The sequence below is a fragment of the Arachis hypogaea genome, chromosome 13, assembly GCF_003086295.3.
Source record: "Arachis hypogaea cultivar Tifrunner chromosome 13, arahy.Tifrunner.gnm2.J5K5, whole genome shotgun sequence".
Lineage (NCBI taxonomy): Eukaryota > Viridiplantae > Streptophyta > Magnoliopsida > Fabales > Fabaceae > Arachis > Arachis hypogaea.
This window is the reverse complement of record NC_092048.1, coordinates 141,327,977-141,347,546: the sequence shown is the minus strand read 5'-3', so window position 1 is coordinate 141,347,546 and position 19,570 is coordinate 141,327,977. Positions and strand designations below refer to the sequence as shown.

Genomic DNA, 19,570 nt, shown 5'->3' with positions numbered 1-19,570 from the left:
AAAAACAAAACAAATGAATTGCTTAAATAGAGGGACAGTCCCATTTAAGACTACTCTTAAACTTCTCCCAAGGTGAAGGAAGCTCTACATGAAAAAGTCGTAACTTCATCGTCATCTTTGCCATAGTATCTGCCACCGTATTTGCATCTCTCATAATCAAACGAAAGTCAACACGCCAATTCCAATACATGGTATCTTTTATTTTGAGTATCAATGGATCAATAAACCCAAAACCATCTTGAGTAACAAGATTAAATGCTTCCACACAATCCGTCTCACAAATAACATCTCGTTGATCCACATCCCAAGTTAAGAGATATTTTCTCCAAATAGCAAACAATTTTTCTTGAAAAATACTATTACTCTTAATCATTCCCAAACACTCCATTTGCCATCCCATTACAATCTTTAATAAAACAAGCAAAACCAACACTATCACTCAAACCAAAATAACTAGCATCACAATTAATCTAGTATTCTAATAATATATCTTTAATATTATTGATTAACTCACGTGCATTGGTCGAAAATAATAAATTTTATTATTCTTCTAATATTTCTCTTTATAAATATTATTATGATAACTTGTTCATGCAAATGCATCTAATGAGTCTCCCGCAACTACTGCACCATTCACGGAAAAGGAAAAATTGGAAGAAAAGAATAGTAGCAATCACTACCGCAGAGGCGGAGAGTAGCGGCAGGGGGTTGGCGGCCGTTACCATAATCGCCGCTAATCAAGAAGGATCCTGGCAGAGATGTGTGGCGGTCAGGTAAAAGCCACAAAACTCCCCTGGATAGCGGCTGGGGAGTGAACACCGCTGCTAAATTAGGAAGTATATCTTCGGGCTTACTCGTTTCACTTCCTGGTGCGAACAAAGCGGGAGAAGAGGCGCCAAACAAAACCACCCCACCCGGCGACTTCTTCAATAAACGCCACTAGGTGAGTTTCAAATCAGTGTTCCAATTCCACTTTTATTTTACAACTCGAAATTACTTCCCTCCAATTCTGCAGAAACCCGCGAGTTGAGTTTGGTAGCGCGCCAACCAAGAACGGGAGCACAGCCGAGAAATATCAAGGAAGAACCCACCCAGGTGAGGATTTTATCATGATTCAACTTGTCAATTCCCCCTTTTCATGTTACAACCGTTAATCGAGAACCCCAATTTTGCAGAAACCCCCAATTTTTCAAGCTTTCCCCTATCATCCACAATTCCTGAAGCTCATACCCTCCCCTGTCGAGTTGCGCAGCTGCCTTCACGACCAGTCCCCTGGCACTGGTTAGTCCTGACACTCTGATCTTTTCTTATTGATTTCTTTGTTGGTTAGAATTTTGTAAAAATATTTATCTATATCTGTCTTTAACTGGGGTTAATTGCCGCTGTTCATAGACTGGAATTTGAAGGTACCCCTTTTTTTGATTTAATGGGTGCTCTGTATTGAAAGTGATAGTTAGAGTATAAGGCTTTAACAAAGGCTCATTATCAATGTTAGAGGGTTGAGTTTCTTTGGTTTGCATCTCTCTTGCATCTACTTCCTGTTTTTTTAATTACCCAAGAATGTGTTTCTTTGGTTTGCATCTCCCTTGCACAGGAGAAATTGAGAAACTTTGCACGCACTAATCTGAAAAATTTGTTTGTTAATAAATTTATCATGTAAAGTACAAGACATTAGTAACTGCTGTTTCATAGCTGTTTGTGTTCTTTGCCACTTCCCATTGGTTCAGCTCTGTTATCATTTTCCCTTGTTTTTTATGACAAAAGCTTGATATTTATCATCTGTGTATTGTTTATAATAGTATTCTGAGTCAGGTTGGTTGTTGTGTGTTGGGGTGTGTGTTTGCACAGTTGGGCTTGTTGGTTTTGGCTTAGTTTCCTTTATCTTCATTATGATTCTTCTATTCTCGTCTCCCAAATCTGTCATTTTCATGCCTATTTGAGTGTTTTAAAAAAGTAACTTTTGTCTTTATTTTCATTCTATTTTTTACTTCTTTGTTTTACAACACTTGAGTTGTACATTGTATCCTCTTTCAATTTCATACTTTTTTATTTAAATGCTTTGCTTCCTTTTGATGTTTTGGTGATACATTGCATGTAGATCTGGGATTTTAGTTTTCATATTCAGACATGGAGTGCTTAAAGTTTGTGTCTTTTCCCTATTCTTCAAATGAGCTAGTTTTTCACTTTCCACATGTGTAGAGAGTAATGGCTAAAACTTGAAAGGGACCATTGCCACTTCATTGAGCTTCACTTAAGTTATACTATTCTCAGGGAAAAAAATAAAATAAAATGATAAAATAAAAGGAGCACACTTTAATCCTGAACATTAATGAGTTTGGAATTATGGTTGTTAGCAATTCTGTACAGCATAGCACACTCAATCATTTCTAGTTATAATATGCTTTCGTTGACCGCATCATGGGCTTAGAAGATTACATTAAGTGGGATGCTAATGTAGCTGTCATTGTAGTTTATTGATGGTCCACGGAGGGTTCAAGTGCTCCTTGGTGCTTTGGAGAAAAAGGGAGGACTTGTCATTAAAGAAAATTTTGAAAAAAGGTGGAAGATAGTTTTCCGTTAATGATAGTTTACTTATTATGTTGGTGCAAGGTTTTATTATGTTTAGTGTGTTCCATTTATTTCTATTTTGTTTGGTGGTAGTGGAGTTAGTTTACATGGAGTTTCTTTGAAGGGATTATATGTAGCTTTGTTTGTTTGTTGGGTTTTTTATTTTCTGTTGAATACCATTGTCATTTGCTGCAAAGTGCAATCAAATCCGTCTCTTTCATTCTTATAAATTAAAATCCTTATTGGCTTTATTTCTTTCTCAGATTACTATTGCCTCCCTATCGACTTTGATTCTTATAAACCAAATTGCATTGCATGTGTAAAAAACACTACTTTTTGTTCAGTTCTTCACATCACGTTCCCATTTTGGTTCATGCAATCTTGCTCTCTTAGCCTGCCTATATTCATTGATCACTCATTATTAATTCATATCAGCATTACTACGGCCTGAAGCAAATCTAATTATAACATGCTTATCTAATGAGAGAGATTACTTTTTACCATTTACGAACTGTTGAGGAACAAAAGATATACAAGAATCTCCAATATCTAATTTTGAATCACAATGCCGAGGTGTTAATGACGTGTTGCTTACTAATTCTTGTGCTGCTGTCATTGTGGTGTTATTCTTCTCCTCACCAATTTGGTTCATTTCAAGATAATAGCTGCTGTTATTATGCTACTATGCTTACCGTGACAATGGACTGATTGGTCATGATTCTCTTGATGTCATTCATGCTTATCTAATGCTGAATTGGTATTTGCATTTTTCAGTCCATTATTTTTTTTGACTTACTCTTCCTGAGCTATTTTTTTATTCTTATTTTATGTTCTTTTTCAGTCCCTAACTAATGCATTTTTAATTTTGACATTGCTAGCTTTTTGTATGCATCATCATCATCGTGTTCACTTTAATTTTGCAATTTATTTCAATATAATTAAGCCATATTATTGCGGGGCAAACACATTTTCTGCGAGGAGTGTGTGTTAGAATGGTTGGTTCATGCTTATATTCCTTATTTAGATATTCTGTTGTTTTTTAGCATTAATTTATAGCCTTTTTTTGTTAGTCTTGTTAATAGTTGCTTTAATAGTTGCTGATCTAGTTATTTGTGTTAGGGAAATTATCCTGGTCATTTTGACGCTGAATGCTCCCATTTTAGTATCTTTATGCTTATTATACTATTGCTTATTTGCTATTGCTATTAGACTACTTCTTATGGTGCTGATTTCTTATCTATGGTGTTCATATATTAAGTGCACAACTATGCTTCTGCTGCCATTATGGTTTTACACTTCTCTTAACCAATTTTTTGTGCAATTCATGCTAAGTCATGCTGTTTGGTTGCTACTATACTTACTATGACACTGGACTAATTGGTCATGATTCTCTTGATGTCATTCATGCTACTCTAGTTCTAAATTGCTATTTGATTTTTTCAGACCCTTTTCTTGTGTGTCACTCTTTTTGAGCTGCTCGTGTTGTTATTATTTTTTTATGTTCTTTTTCGCTGAACCAATTATTTGTACCTCTATGGTAGACGACAATATAGAGAAACTATACTCAAATATTTTGCATAAACATACCTACGAAATTTATGTCTACAATTTCAAGATTTTATTCTCTATCCATTAGGACTGTTTAGTTATATTTATTTTTTATTATTTTTTACATCTAACTTTCAGTCCTATTTTCTTTTTCTTTTTTTAAGGAAGCTTTTATTTTCTTTTCACTTTTTGGACTTGGAACCAGCAATTCTTTCACCCAGTAATTATTTAGAAAGCACAGAATTTTGCAATGAGTAAGCCTCCTCCCCAATACCTATCGTGTGCTACATGTTACCTGGGAAGCAAGTAACCTTTATAAATTTATTTCCGTTTTGAGTTATTCCGTCGCTCTTTACATGGTTTTACTTGTAATATATTATCAAGTTTATTACGTATGGCACTCTCCCATCTCATAATTGTGATAAACTGTTGTTGGTTCTCTTGACACACTCCCCATTTTTTCATTTATTTTATTACAAGTGCTATGTATTTTGATACTATTTTTTTATTTATTTCTGCTATTTCATTCATTTAGACATTGATAAGAGTTGGATTACAAAGCCTAGAGGGAGTGTAGAATATAAGGATGGTCTAAATAGATTCCTTGATTTCGCATTTGCCAATGCATCATCCGATGGGATGATACATTGCCCATGCCCTTTGTGTGGGTTCCGGTGCTACCAAACTAGAGAGGACGCGTACGATCACCTTCTGATGAAACCCTTTCCCCCTAACTATACCTTTTGGTTACATCACGGTGAGAAGATCGTAGACGAGGGATCCAGCGCTAGGGAAGAACTAGAACCAAATGTAAATTTAGGAGATCAAATGCGGGACATGGTCCAGGACGCATTCAACTTCACGGGACTGCAAAGTGAAGATGAAGACTCGATGAATGGGCATGTCGGAGACGTTGCGGAGGGGTTGCCGTACTTATCTGATGAACCTAGCTGCGAGGCTCGTGCCTTTCACGACTTGCTTGAGGACGGCGAGCAGGCATTATATCCGGGATGCTCAAAATTCTCGAAGCTGTCTTTCTTGGTTAGGCTGTACCATATAAAGTGCATGTGCGGAGTGAGCGACAAGGCTTTCGGATTGATTCTAGAGCTACTGGGGGATGCCTTTGAGCATGCAAGGATTCCGAAGACCTTGCACGATGCCAAGAGGATCATAAGGAAGCTCGGCATTGGGTACAAGAAGATAGATGCATGTCCAAATGACTGCATGCTATACCAGGGTACAGACCAAGACTTGTCTAGATGCAAACGGTGTGGGGCATCTAGGTGGAAGCAAAAGACCAGGAAGAATTCTTTAGTCAGAATCAACACCGTTGTCAAGAAGAATGGGAAACCTCTACCGGCGAAGATTCTCCGTTACTTTCCTTTAATTCCACGGTTGCAGCGATTATTCATGTCCAGCAAGACATCCGTTGACATGTTGTGGCACAAGAGAGGAACCAACTCTGACGGTTTCTTGAGGCATCCCAGGGACGGCGAGGGTTGGAAAGCATTTGACAGGAGATATACTAACTTTTCTGGTGATCCGCGCAATGTTCGCTTAGCCCTGGCTAGTGATGGCTTCAATCCTTATGGAAACCTCAGTTCAAAATATTCAATATGGCCAGTGATTCTTATACCGTACAACCTACCCCCATGGATTTGCATGAAACAAACCAACTTTATTCTCTCTATGATTATTCCTGGTCCTAAAATGCCTGGCAATGACATAGATGTCTATCTACAGCCCCTGATCGATGAGCTGAAGGAGTTGTGGGCTGGTGTTGATACCTACGACGCGAGTGAGAAGAAAATGTTCAAGATGCGAGCTGCACTGATGTGGACTATCAGTGATTTTCCTGGCTTGGGCAATTTATCTGGTTGGAATACTTACGGCGGGAGAGCTTGCCCCACGTGTAATTTGGATGCTGAGGCTATGCGACTCACCTTCAGTCAGAAATGGTGTTATATGGGTCATCGTCGCTTCTTGAATCGCGATCACAAATATAGACAGGACCGGAGTAGATTTGATGGCAAGGTAGATGATAGATCCCCACCTACCAAATTGACTGGTAGGGATGTCTTGAGACAATTGGAGGGTGTTCCTGTCTCACAAGGCAAGGTGCAAGCAGTTGCTGGTAAAAGAAGGCGTGGACAGCAGACCGTGGTGCAAGACGAGTCTCCATGGAAAAAGAGGAGTGTATTCTTTGATTTGCCGTACTGGGAGAACAACGAGTTACGTCACAACCTTGATGTGATGCACATAGAGAAGAATGTATGCGACAACATTGTTTTCACCATGTTGAACGAAAGCGGTAAGTCCAAAGACCACCTAAAAGCTCGAAAAGATCTCCAATTGATGGGCATCCGGCAGGATATGTGGCCAATTGAAGGTGGAAAGTATCTTGCTGCAGTCTTTACTATGCGGAATCCAGAGAAGGATGTCTTTCTTAGGACAATCAAGAATGTGGTCTTTCCAGACGGGTACTCTAGCAACATCTCTCGCTGTGTTGATTTAAAACAGCGCAAGTTATTCGGCTTGAAGAGTCATGACTGCCATATCCTAATGGAACATCTACTTCCAATTGCGTCAAAACACGTGTTGCCCACCCCAGTGTCTGCCGTCGTGGCTGAGTTATCAGCCTTTTTCCGAGCAATATGCAGTAAATCCATTGATCCTCAACAACTTCCTCTCCTTCAGGATCGTGTGGTCCATACTTTGTGCCACATGGAGATGATATTTCCACCTTCCTTCTTCACAGTTATGGTTCATCTAACGGTGCATTTGGTCGAGGAGGTCCGTATTGGTGGCCCAGTGCATTACCGATGGATGTACCCAATTGAGAGGTAAAGATCTACTTAAGTTTTCTCGACCTCTATAACTAGGATTGTTATCACCTATTAATTTATGTTATTTACTCGAAGGTACCTAGGTCGTCTCAAGCAGTACGTGCGTAACAGGGCACAACCAGAAGGATCGATTGCAGAGGGCTACTTATCCGAGGAGATTCTCACGTTCTGTTCAAGATACTTAGATAATGTCGAGACTAGGATCAACCGACCGACGCGCGTTGACGACCGACCGAGCGATGCTCCAGAGAGCGAGATTGCCGACATGATCCCAGAGGTTGGAAAGTCGGTCGGGGCAGCTTCATATTTTACTCTAACAGCAACCGAACAGCTTCAAGCACATCGTCATGTACTGGTGAATTGCAGTGCTGTAGAGAAATTCTTGGAGTAAGTACAACAGCCTAAGTTCTAAAATTATACAGTTAGCCAATTTGGGTATTGATAGAAATGAACTTGAACAAACTTTGTCTATGCACAGTGAGTACAGAGCCTTCACAAAGAGAAAGCTGCGAGGTAAAACAAGGTCGCAGTCTCACATAGATACTGTTGTGCACAGAGAATTTTCGAACTGGTTCAGGCATAAGGTAATCTATAATATCTCAGGATCCTACAACCCTTTGATGCCTTCTTGTCTCTAATGGTTCAATGTCAGGTCCAATTTGGAAGCACGGATCATTCGAACGAGTTACAGTGGCTCGCCTGCAGTCCCCGTGCTCAGGCCAGTCGCTATCAGGCTTACAACGTCAATGGATTTAAATTCAGGACCATGTCGAGGGAGGAAGGGATGAAAACACAGAATAGTGGGGTCTATGTCACTTCGGATACTAGAAGTTATGCAAGTAAACGGGATGCCAATGTTGCTGTTGGCGGTGTCTCGTATTACGGGAGATTAGTAGACATCATCGAGCTAAATTACAGCGGTCAATTCACTGTAGTATTGTTCAAGTGCCTTTGGGCGGACACTACGTCGGGCAGAGGCATCCGGCAAGACGTTTTGGGCCACACCTGTGTCAATTTTGCCAATCCTATCCACACCGGTGATCGAGAAGACGATGAGCCGTATATCTTGGCATCTGAGGCGCGTCTTGTGTTCTACGTGGAGGATGAGGTGGAGAACGGATGGAGTGTAGTGGTTCATGTGAAGCCAAGAGATTTGTTTGACATGGGCGAAGATTATGAACATTGTGAGGTCGACCTTCATCCACAATCCTGTTTGAGTAGCCTCCCTGAATTTGATGTCGAAGGCCTGCGGTTGACGAGAGACGGCGATTTAGAAGAGTCCACCATCGAAAGGGTTGAAGATTGTGAAGAGGCCGCCGAATCCTAAAATGCTATTCTCCATCATGCATGTAGTTCATATTTCAGTAGATTGTATTTTAGTCATATTCTCCGACAATAGGTTGATTTGATTGAGTTATTTTAGATTTTTCAAAACGCATCGTCTCATATAAAGCTCTTTTGTTTATCCGGGTTTTGACAACGCTGTTTTCTATCCTTTAAGACTTCCTATAGTCACATTTTTATATTGTCTTTGTACATTCTTTCTATTTTTGGTGGATTATCAGGGAAATTGGAGACCAGAGACTTCTTTCTCATTACCAGAAGCCATTGGTTCGCAGAGAAGATGATAGAAGCGTCTCCGTTCTCTTCGTTGGACCACGCAACGTCCTTTGCAAGGCAATTGTGGTTCAAAGAGTCCCGCATACAATCATGGTTGGATGCGTTCTCTGGACAAAGTCACCTTTTTCGAGCCATTAGTTATGCACCTGGTTCAATGATGAAGGTTTGTTTGCCGCTGCACAGTTTAATTTTTTAAACCATTTTCTTATTTGTCAAAAGAAACCATATTCATCTGGTTATTCTAAAATTTTAGGAAATGCTTCATTGGGACCGAAAGTACCGGGCTAAATTTGGGTTTGAGTTTATAACAAGTACGGAAAAGTGGTGCTCACAGGAAATACTTGACGAGGTGAAGGTAAATATTCATGTTTTACCATCCTTTGCCTTGGCATGATGTGCGCTGGCTCAATTTGGGTTTCATATTCTACTTATTGCTCAATATTTTACTTTTGGAAAATGAAATTTACTTTTTTTTCATAGCTGCAGTACTTATACATTAATTATGCTTGTTTGTGCAGTCACGCTATTTGAGATTCGGTGCTTACATGTCATTTTCTGGTTGACATTATTGTTGAGATGCACAGAAACTTGCTACTTGTGTAGTTGAAGATAAACAATGTTAGTTAACTCAAATAAGTTTCAAGATATATAGGTGTTAAAACTTGAGAAGTGCATAGTGCAATATAAAGAGAGCATTGCCTCATGACACAAGTATAACTTTCTATTAATTGCTATCTTTTCTTTCTCCAATATCCTCTCTACTTACTTATTTCTATCGTAATATGCATATCAAGTTATTATCTGGCATGTCACTTCGTGTACTTGTGGATGGATAAAAAGGAAATTGGGTTTAATGTAATACTATTTGCATAAATCCACCTAACTGTATAATGTCTTAAGCAGAAAGCAAATCCTCAAACCTGCAATGATTGGGTATCAAAAACTTTAAACCCATTATGGTCCTAGTTTAGTATACTCTTATCGGATATTACTTATGTATTTCTATAGGTTCTAGTGCTGCAATTATAACTGGGCATGATTTGATTCACTAGAAAAACCATACCTACTCCACATACTGATTTTTAGGTTCAAAAAATCGAACCAAACCAGTTGAGAATAAATGTAGCCCGCAACAATTCAGGAGTCACTTATATCTTGTATCAATTTGAGACATTAATCTGTGTGCATGAGGCATATTCTTTGTTCTGATTTAAGCAGAAAGAGCACTCCAAAAGATTCATTCTGTTTCTGGTGTTACTGGTGTTCTCTTTATTTGATGCCATAGTCTTCTTGCTATCTAATCTAAAATTCTATCTCAAATAATAAAATGTAATGATTCTACTACTGAGTCACCTGATTTTTTATGTTTTAGGTTCCGAATCATTTGAATGTTTTTACATTGTCCCAGGTTTTTACAAACAGTATTTCTACATTATTTTTGTGATGTGTTGTGCAGGCACGATATGAAAATACTCTTGTTGTTGAACTGGATATTGCAGCACAAGAGGAATTCAAAAACATAGAACACGGACTTGAACGTCTATGGGAACGTAAGATAGACAACTTTACTTGTTGTTGATGTAATTTGATTATGTTCATACACTAATTCTTGAAATTCTGCGCCTATTTTGTGCTATGATGTACCTCTCAGGGTTAACATTTTCCCAGATTCAGGAAGCATCTGAAGCTGCTGGAGAGGTGGTTCCGGATTCAGAGGAGAAAGAGGACGTTGTCCCCTCCGGTGGCTCTGAAGAGGCTGATTCTGCTGCTCAAAATGTTTCGATGCTGTCGTATGACCTCAATAAAACGCCGGAAGAGAATGATTATCCTTATAGTGGAATGTCACCTGAGGAGAAAAAGGCCTGGCACCTAGCTATGTGGGCGACTAGATACTTGAACCCTTGAAGATTTTGCAGTAGTTTAATTGAAGAATTAGGATGTTGATTTATAGGATGTCCAAGACTTGTTTTTTGAAGTTGTCGTGAGTTTATAATTCAGTAGATTGTTATTAGGGATCGTTACTATGCGGCATTGAAGGTCCTTGGTCTACTGCTTTACGTATTTCTGCACTTTATTGAAAGACTATCGCAAGATTCTGATTGATAAAGAATTTTTGGCACAATGATGAGCGAAATGTTTTGCTATGATATTTTTCGAACAAACTAACAAATAACAATCTATCTTTTTTTTTACTTTCTTTTGACGTCTGAAAAAAGTACCTAGAAATATGCTAGTAATTATTATTATTATTGTTATTAATAATATTATTAATATTATTATTATTATTATTATTATTGATAGTTATTATTATTTTAATAACTACTCACATTATTATTATATTCACGTCCTTCTTATTTTATTAATTATTAATATTATTTAATATTGGTATTTATTATTGTTATTATTATTATAATTATTATTACTATTATTATTATTATAATTTTTTTTTGTTCTCATATATTATTTATTTTTCAACTTAACATTCACAAATATCAACACAAATACATCTCTATCATATATTAGATATGACTTTCTATCTATTTATATTATTTTTCATAAGCTACTTTAAAAAAATAAAATTATACGAAACCAAACCTATTCTTATCACAGCTTAATATTATTACCCAGTTATTATTGTTTATTTTATCCTATTATTATTATTATTATTATTATTATTATTATTATTATTATTATTATTATTACTATTATTTTATGATTATTATTATTATGCTTACTGTTATAAAATGTTAAAATAAAAACATAGATTGCTAATCTTAAAGGAATCAATAGCTAGTGAGGGCTAAATTTAATAGTTAAATTTAAAGTTAATTGAAAAAAAAATGAAAAAAGCTGTTGATAAAGTGTAACATTTTATATTATAATTATTATTATGTTTAACCCACATACCGTATTATTATTATTACTATTATTATTATTATGTTAAAATTTAAAATATCAAAAGCAAATTTACGTTGTGCAATATTTATTGGTTTTAAAATTTTTCAAATTATATTCCTCCCAGTTAGTGTTCTGTTTTTTGGCGAAATATTTTCATGGTTCAAATTATTATTATTAGAATTAATATTATTAATTCCCTCTAACAATTAAAATTAGGGATTTTGTTTAATATCAAATATTTCAAACACCCGCCAAATTTGATTACTCCCCATATGAAATACCAATCGGCCGTGACCCACCCCTTATTCTTAATCCTAATACACCCCAGCTCTACTTCACACTTAGCCCTGAATACAGTGAACGAAGCCCCACCCCAAAGAGGAGCTCTCAACTCTCGCGCTCTGACACCTCATTGTCTTTGATTCCTTAGTTAGGTCGTCCTCTCCGCTGTTAGCTCGTCCATTCGGCCCAGCTGTTACATCGTTCCCTCACTACTGCGGTAATCACCAGTTATCTATTCTTTAATGATGGTCTAATATTTCTTTGAATGGTGTTCTTAGTGCATACGAAGGTTGTGCATGTTTAGATAATGGTACGATTCTGGCTTTCCTAATTACTGAGGTCTCATTTTTTGAGGAAATCCCATTTCATTATTTGAATCTAGGTAAGTGATTATATCCCAATAGGTGGTATTTACTTAGATGGTTAGAGATCAATTTGAGTGTATTGCTAGTTTAGATTTGAAAAAAAAGTTCATCTATGATTTGTGAAGTGTGAAACTATACGTTCGTGCTGTGGTTTGGTTTTCTGAGAATCAATCAATAATCATCTCACTAATTAATGTGGTATAAAAACTAGTAAATATGGTTAGTACAATTAGTGTGGTATAAAATTGGGTAATTAATTTTTTTTACTGTGCAGCTCTCAGGCTGTGGTAAAGTTCATGCGCAGGATTTAGGTAGTAATTGGATTGGTGTGAATGAATGTTATGTATAATTTGAATATCCAACTTTTAATCCAAATCACTGCTACTTGTAGTATATAAAGACCTTAAACATATATGTATATCCAGCTCACTCTTTATAAGTTATTGTATTAGTTTTGATGTTGTCTCCTAAGATTGGACACTAATCAAAATTAGTTCAACAACATTAATTTTAATATTATTAATGTGAGTATATATCTTGTTGGCTGGGACCATGATCCATATACACAACATTGTGTAAGAAAATTTTGAATACCTGGTCAGAATACACATATTACTTTTATTTGGTGCACCGCTGAAACCAAACATTATCTAATCACTTTGCTTCATTATTGAATAGATTTCACTTTGAGATGGTTAATCGAGCTTCAGATGTCATCGTCACTTTGTTCATTACTGTCATGAACCAAGTGTTCCACTTGATTACTTAGTAATGTTCTAAGTTATAATTTACTAACACCTTATGAGGCTTACCTTGAAGGTTACTATTCAATTAGTATGTAATTTTTTAATAGGAGCCTATTTGCTATGATTTCTTGCATGTGTGTTTACAAGGGGCATTCTTCCAAGCCCACTTGGTTATCCTGTTAACTAATTCATGTGTTATGGTCCATGACTATATTTATTAACTTTTGGGTGTTTGTTGGCGTCAGGAGTTTACGAATGGCTCGAAAAGGTCGATTCACGAAAAAATCGCAATTGGGACCAAGATCTCACCAACCTCAAACGGGAGCGAATGTGACTTTGGACTCCCACCACGATGGCTCTCAAATTCTTCCGACCAATGGCGAAAGTGTCCCCGCAAGTGGTGATAGTGTCCCAGCTACTTCACGTCCTTTCCGTCCCCCGCGAAGTGAACCAAGGTCTGTTCCACAGACGAGCACAAATAGTACCCAAAACTCGCTGACAGGCCAACTATACTTGGACGCTAATGCTAATGAGGAATCTCTTGTTGAAGAAGAAGTTGACGAGCTCCATGATGCTCCTGTGGTTCAGAGTCGCAGAGGACGCAAGACTACAGAGTTTTGGACTGTTAAGATCATAGGTCATTTTTCCTGCTTATTTTTCTTCCATCAACATCATTTACGCTCCACCTATTATTAATTTACACAATACTTTAATTCGTTCATCCTAAATGCTTTCAGTTGCAAAACACATTTGATCTTCTCCATTTGTTTGCAAAGTGGTTTTTTAATTTATTGTATCATAATCTTTAATTAAATAAAATGTATTCTGTGACCTGTCAAAATAATTATAAAAGATTTTGATTTATTATATTTATTTTATTTTTGCCTACATTTCATATAAAGTAGTAAATTTGTTCTTGTTATTAGTTTTTTAAGTTAAAAGTCGGTAATTTTTTTTAAAACTTTTTTTCAAGTGTTGCAAATCTACACCATTTTATGCATGTTATATGCTAAATTGATCCATCGTAATTCTTTTGTTAGGTGTATACTAAGGCAGTATTTTAATATTATTATGTTATATATAAATTTTATCGCATGCTGTGCACAACGCAAATGTTATATTTGGCTTATAGATTCTGAGGGCAATTTCAAGCCGGCAAAACTAAGCGTGAGAGATGCTATGGCACGACCTAACGGTAGGAAGATCATGCTCAGGTTCAACAACGCAAAACAAGCAATTGGAGACGAAGCTGGACTGTTGAGTGGCGTGCTTGGTCTGCTGGGATCTGATTATGGAAAATTTCCCATCTGTAGGAAAAGTTGGCATCAGATTACCACTAAAGACAAAGTTTATAACGAATGTGTCAAGGTAAAAGTTTATATCCCGAGTAAATTAAATTTGCTTATTTTTACAATTATTGACAACTCGTATTATCTGTGTAGCAAATTTTCCACTTCGACGAGGACAGCGAAGGAATTATTAAGAAAAATATTTTGAAAAGTATGGGGAAGGCTTGGAAGGAAACAAGGCTGAGGTTGTATGACCGTTTTTATGAGCCAACATTCACTACTGATCAAAATCTTGAGAATCGACCACCGGGAATTGATCGAGAGCATTGGAGATGGTTCCTTGACTATCGCGCCGAACCTGAGACGAAGGTAATATACTGTATCGTTGTTACACAGGAATACCAATTATGCTGCATTGAGAGGTTTTCTATTAGATTCTAATCGCCCTTTGTCTCTGATGGACCAATAGGAGAAGTGCAGAAAAAACGCGGAGAATCGATCAAAACAACAATATACCCACACTGGCGGTTCGAAAAGCTTCGCACGGCGGATGGAAGAGGAGGTATATTGCTATTTGATTTAGTTATGCTAGTATCTCTGTGACTAAATTTTCATTGATTTTGTGGAAAACATTAACGCAAAAACTTTGTTGTTACAGTCGGAAGAACAAGGAAGGATAGTCGGTAGAGGAGAGTTATGGATTAAGGTGCACAAAAAGAAGGATGGCTCATATATGAATGATGAAGCAAGAGCAATTGGTGTAAGTAGTACTTGTTAATTGATAGAGGTTAACACAAGTCAGTTTAGGAGAATTACCGTTTTTTTTTGGATTTTGGTTGATAGTGCATATCTTTCCATGTTACTTTGATATTGCATGCTCCAAGCTTAAAAAATGCTGCACCATGCGTTGCGTATATGGAGTTTATGTGTAATATTAACTTTTATGCTTCTATATTTGTGTGTTTCGTATCGTGATGTAAGTGATACAGTTAATTGAGGAGATTACTAATTTGTGTATGTAGGAAAGAATTGAGGAAATTGAGCAACAGGATGAGTCTGCCAGAATGTTGTCTCAAAATGACTCCATTGCTCAGATTTTCGGAAAAGAAAAACCGGGTAGAGTACGTGGTATGGGTTTTGGACCGACTCCTAGTCAACTATTCGGTCCGAATTCACATGCGCCTGTCAACGGAGTCCAACTAGAGGAGACCCAGAGGAGGCTGCTTGAACTGCAGGCAGAGCTGGAAGGTGAGAAGTTGAAGAGGAAGGCGATGGAGGACGAGGCAGCAGCAGGGAAGAAAAAGATGAAAGTAATGGAGGACGAGGCAGCAGCAGAGAAGAAAAAGATGAATGCGATGGAGAGTGCTCTGGTTTATCTGTTTCAAAGGCAGGGTGTGGAGCTACCACCAGACATCGCTGCAGGGATGAGTTTCATGGAATGATAGAGTTAAAATAGAATATTAGGATTGGAGTGATTTTACATTAAAGTAAACATTTTATTGAATTAGAGGGAGCAACTCTACGAAAGCGATTTATTTACTTCGTATTTTGATGGATATATTAATTTGTTTTGCTTATATTTCAATTTTGTTTTTGCTACAAGTTTAGATTCTATTTTTGTTGAAAATTTTCACTCTTATAATAATGGAAAATAAAAAAATAGTTAAAAAGAATAATTCAATAATATTTTAAATAAAATATGGGTGTTTTATTTAAAAAACGAAAATTTCTTTTTTTTATTTTTATTAAATTAGCGGCGGTTTAAAACCGCCGCTGTTTGGGTTCAAATATAACAAAAACCGTTACATATGGCGGCGGTTGCAAACCGCCGGTAACTTTTAACATAAACTGATGTCCCATTTGGCGGCGGTTTAAAACCGCCTCTAAACTTGTCGAAACTTGGACTCATCATGCCAACTTGTGGCGGTTTGAAAACCGCCTGTAAATATGAAGGAAACCGTGAAATACTCATTTGGCGGTGGTTTTTAATTTTGTGCCGCAAAATTTTGATTTAGCGGCGGCTATACCAGCGGTTTATGAAAAGCGCCGCCAAACCCAATCCCGGCGCCCATATCCATGGCGTTTCTATCAACCGCCGGCATTTGATTTTGCGGCGGTTTAAAACCGCCGCTAAGCAAGAAAAAAACCGCCGCCAATTGGCGGCTACCTTGTAGTGAATGACGAATATATTAATATAAATGTTGACAAATAAACCACATCCAATCTGATAATTTGGATCCTATCCAGCAGGAGCAGGAGCAGGCAAGTAAGCAACTTGAGTAGCTACTCGAACATTTTCTTAAATAGCACCCGATGATGATGTCATGATGATGACAACGATGAACGTATGTAATAGGAATTAGACTATGAGTAAGACTCGCGCGCTGTTAATTCTTTATAATAATTTGTTGGTGTATATCATTGATACTAATAGTTGGTTACTTTTAATTTCAAAAATCCTCGTTTATAAAAATTTATTGTATAATGTATAAAATTGTTCGAGGCTATTGTTCAGTATTTATACGTTTTGCATAACAAACTGTTACAAAATAAAAAAAAAAACTAAAAAGCATATCTCATAATCCACAAATATTTCAATTTTATTTGCATATACATATAAATACTACTACTATTTTATAAATAATAATTTCATGAAAATGTCATAATTACATACGCTCTTTTTGTCAGAGAATTTGTAATGCCACTAACATTATCATTAGAATAGTTAATCTCCTCTAAGTACATATCACATAGAATCTGAAATCCTAAAAAATAAATTAAACACCAAAGTAAGAAATGAAGACCAATAGATGCAAAGTTAAAAAACATCCTTCTATAATAACCATAATAACCACAACATTTCTAAAAATGCTTCGATGCATCTGAATCATTCTTCTATTATTATTAAATAAAAAATATTATTATATACATATTTTTTATTTAATTTTAAAGTTTTATTGTTTATTTTTTTAATTTTTATTTTTATTTTTTTAATATTTATTACATATAATTTAAAAAATATTAATATTATGATTAAAAGTTAGAATTAATATTTAATTATCTTTTAAAAAAATAAATTTTTTATACTAATATCTAATTATACTTTTATATATATATAAAAAAATATTATTTTTAAATAACAAGTATAAAATTTAATTATTTCTATTTGTACAAGAGACTTAACACCTAATTAGATATAAAAATATATATATTAATTTTTTTCAAATTTTAGATAATAAATATTAAAATTAGTTATTAGTAAAAAATTAAACTCTTTCATACGAGAATAGTAACTAAAAAATTTATTATTTATTTTTTATCTATAAAAAATCTTATTTTCTTAACCGATGGAGACTTTTGTCTCTTATAACCTTTTTATAAAAGTAGTTTAATGTTATAAATTTTGTGTCATAATTTATAAAATTAAGATCGATGTGATTTTAAAAGATTTATATTTTCATAATGTTATTAAGGATGAAAATAAATACTAATTTGTACATTATTTGTGTCCCTTAGGCCATAAACATGAGAGTAGGTATACTCGGTTTGCACCTAAAAAAATTAAGAGGATCAACCTTAGTCTTGACAAGGGCCAACCTTTTGAAATTAGTAGATTATCAAAGATAGAGTTAGACTAATTATTTAAAGAGGCTCGCGTTTAATAATTTACTAAAAATATTTTATATTATTATTTTTAATAATAAAACTAAAAAAAGTTAAATATATAATGTCAATCAAATATTCATATAAAGATATACATATATGTATCTAATATCCAATTAAATAAAAGACATGCTATTAATCTTATCTTTGTTGACATATATATATGCAATACTTATTTATTATACATTTTTTTAATAAAATAACAAAATAATTTTATAAATAAATAAAAATACATGAATAAAGTAAAATAATAATATATACAAATTATCACTTATAATTTTATATCATAAAAAGGCTATTTGACATTTATTTTCAAAATTATCTCTATATATTATTGAATTTGTGTAAAAAAAATTGCTAATTCTTTTTCTATATAGATAACTAAATTATTTGTAAAAAATTCATCAGTCATCTTATTTCGGAGCCTTATCTTAACAATATTCATTGTTCAAAAAAAATTTCTATTGTTGCTATAAACATTGGTAAAGTCAAAACAAGACGTATTAATATATTAATCATGTGATAAGTTTTTTATTTTCTCTTTTTTTCAACTTGTTGCACAATTCAAAAAAATGTACCATCGCCTTTCAAATATCCTAACTAAGATAGGAACAATTTAAACAATGAAACTTGAAAACGACGATAATTTTTATCACCAGAAAATATCGATAGTTATCAAGAATTGGTTTATTTGGCCCAACTTTAATATTAGTCCGACAAATTTTATCTCTTTGATTTGGAAGAAACTTTCAAATTATTGGTCGCATTTCGGAATCTCTTTCCAAATGAAAAACATCCAGTTGATTAGGAAAAAGTCGTAGACTCTGTGAGCTATTCAATAGAAAATTTGAAGTAATGAAATTCGATGACCCCTTAAAGGTTGGAATAATAATAGAAGTGTCTTCGTTCCCTCTTGATCTTTTTTTTTTTTTAAATATATCAATGATTTAAACTTACCCATAATTCAAATGGTCAAATAAGTTTCTATAATTAAAAATATATTTAGTAAAAGAATATAAATTACAATTTATAATCTTTATAAAATATAAAAATTATTTCAATTCAAAATAAGATATTAAAATTCAGAATAATAATAGTAATATTATAGTATAAATAACACAAAATTATAATTAAATAGTTGATTAATAAAAAAAATTAAATATACAAACTAAAGTATAATAACATTCAAACTTAACAAATAATAGTAAATTAAGTAAATAACTAAATATATAAAAATATAAAAAATTAAATAAGACTAACAGAAAAATAAAATTAATTTATTTAAATTAAGAAAAAAATAAAACATAATTTACTTATTATATTATTTACCTACATATAATATTGCATTATGCACACATCTTTATCTAATCTATTATTTCATTTTGAATTTTTGATATTTCACTGACTACATTCAATAACCCACAAAAAATAATAAAAAAATATTAAATATATTCTATTTTCGACGAGGAGATTCATGCTATTGAAAAAAATGACATATGAAAACTACAGATTTATTAACAGATAAAAAGCTTTAAGCTAATTAAAGTAAAGTGAGTTTACAAAATTAAGTACAAATCTATCGGTGAAATTGATCATTTTAAAACAGGATTAGTTGTTAAGAGATACCAAAAAAAAAATAAGTATTGACTACTTTAAAATATTTGTTCCTGGTGTTAAATTAGATATTATTCAAATGCTTATTTCACTCTCGACCCAAAATAAGTAGAACATACATGAGATGGATA

At 34.6% G+C, this 19,570-nt stretch overlaps 1 protein-coding gene across 1 annotated transcript; it reads left to right on the top strand.

Moving 5' to 3' along the window:
- Positions 1-4,510: 4,510 nt before the first annotated feature.
- On the top strand, positions 4,511-8,289 carry LOC112783734 (uncharacterized). The gene is made up of 5 exons (XM_025826784.2): positions 4,511-4,547; positions 4,652-6,959; positions 7,038-7,349; positions 7,441-7,546; positions 7,615-8,289. The coding sequence occupies exons 1-5, from the start codon at positions 4,511-4,513 to the stop codon at positions 8,287-8,289; spliced, it is 3,438 nt and encodes a 1,145-aa protein (XP_025682569.2).
- The last annotated feature ends 11,281 nt before the right edge of the window (positions 8,290-19,570 follow it).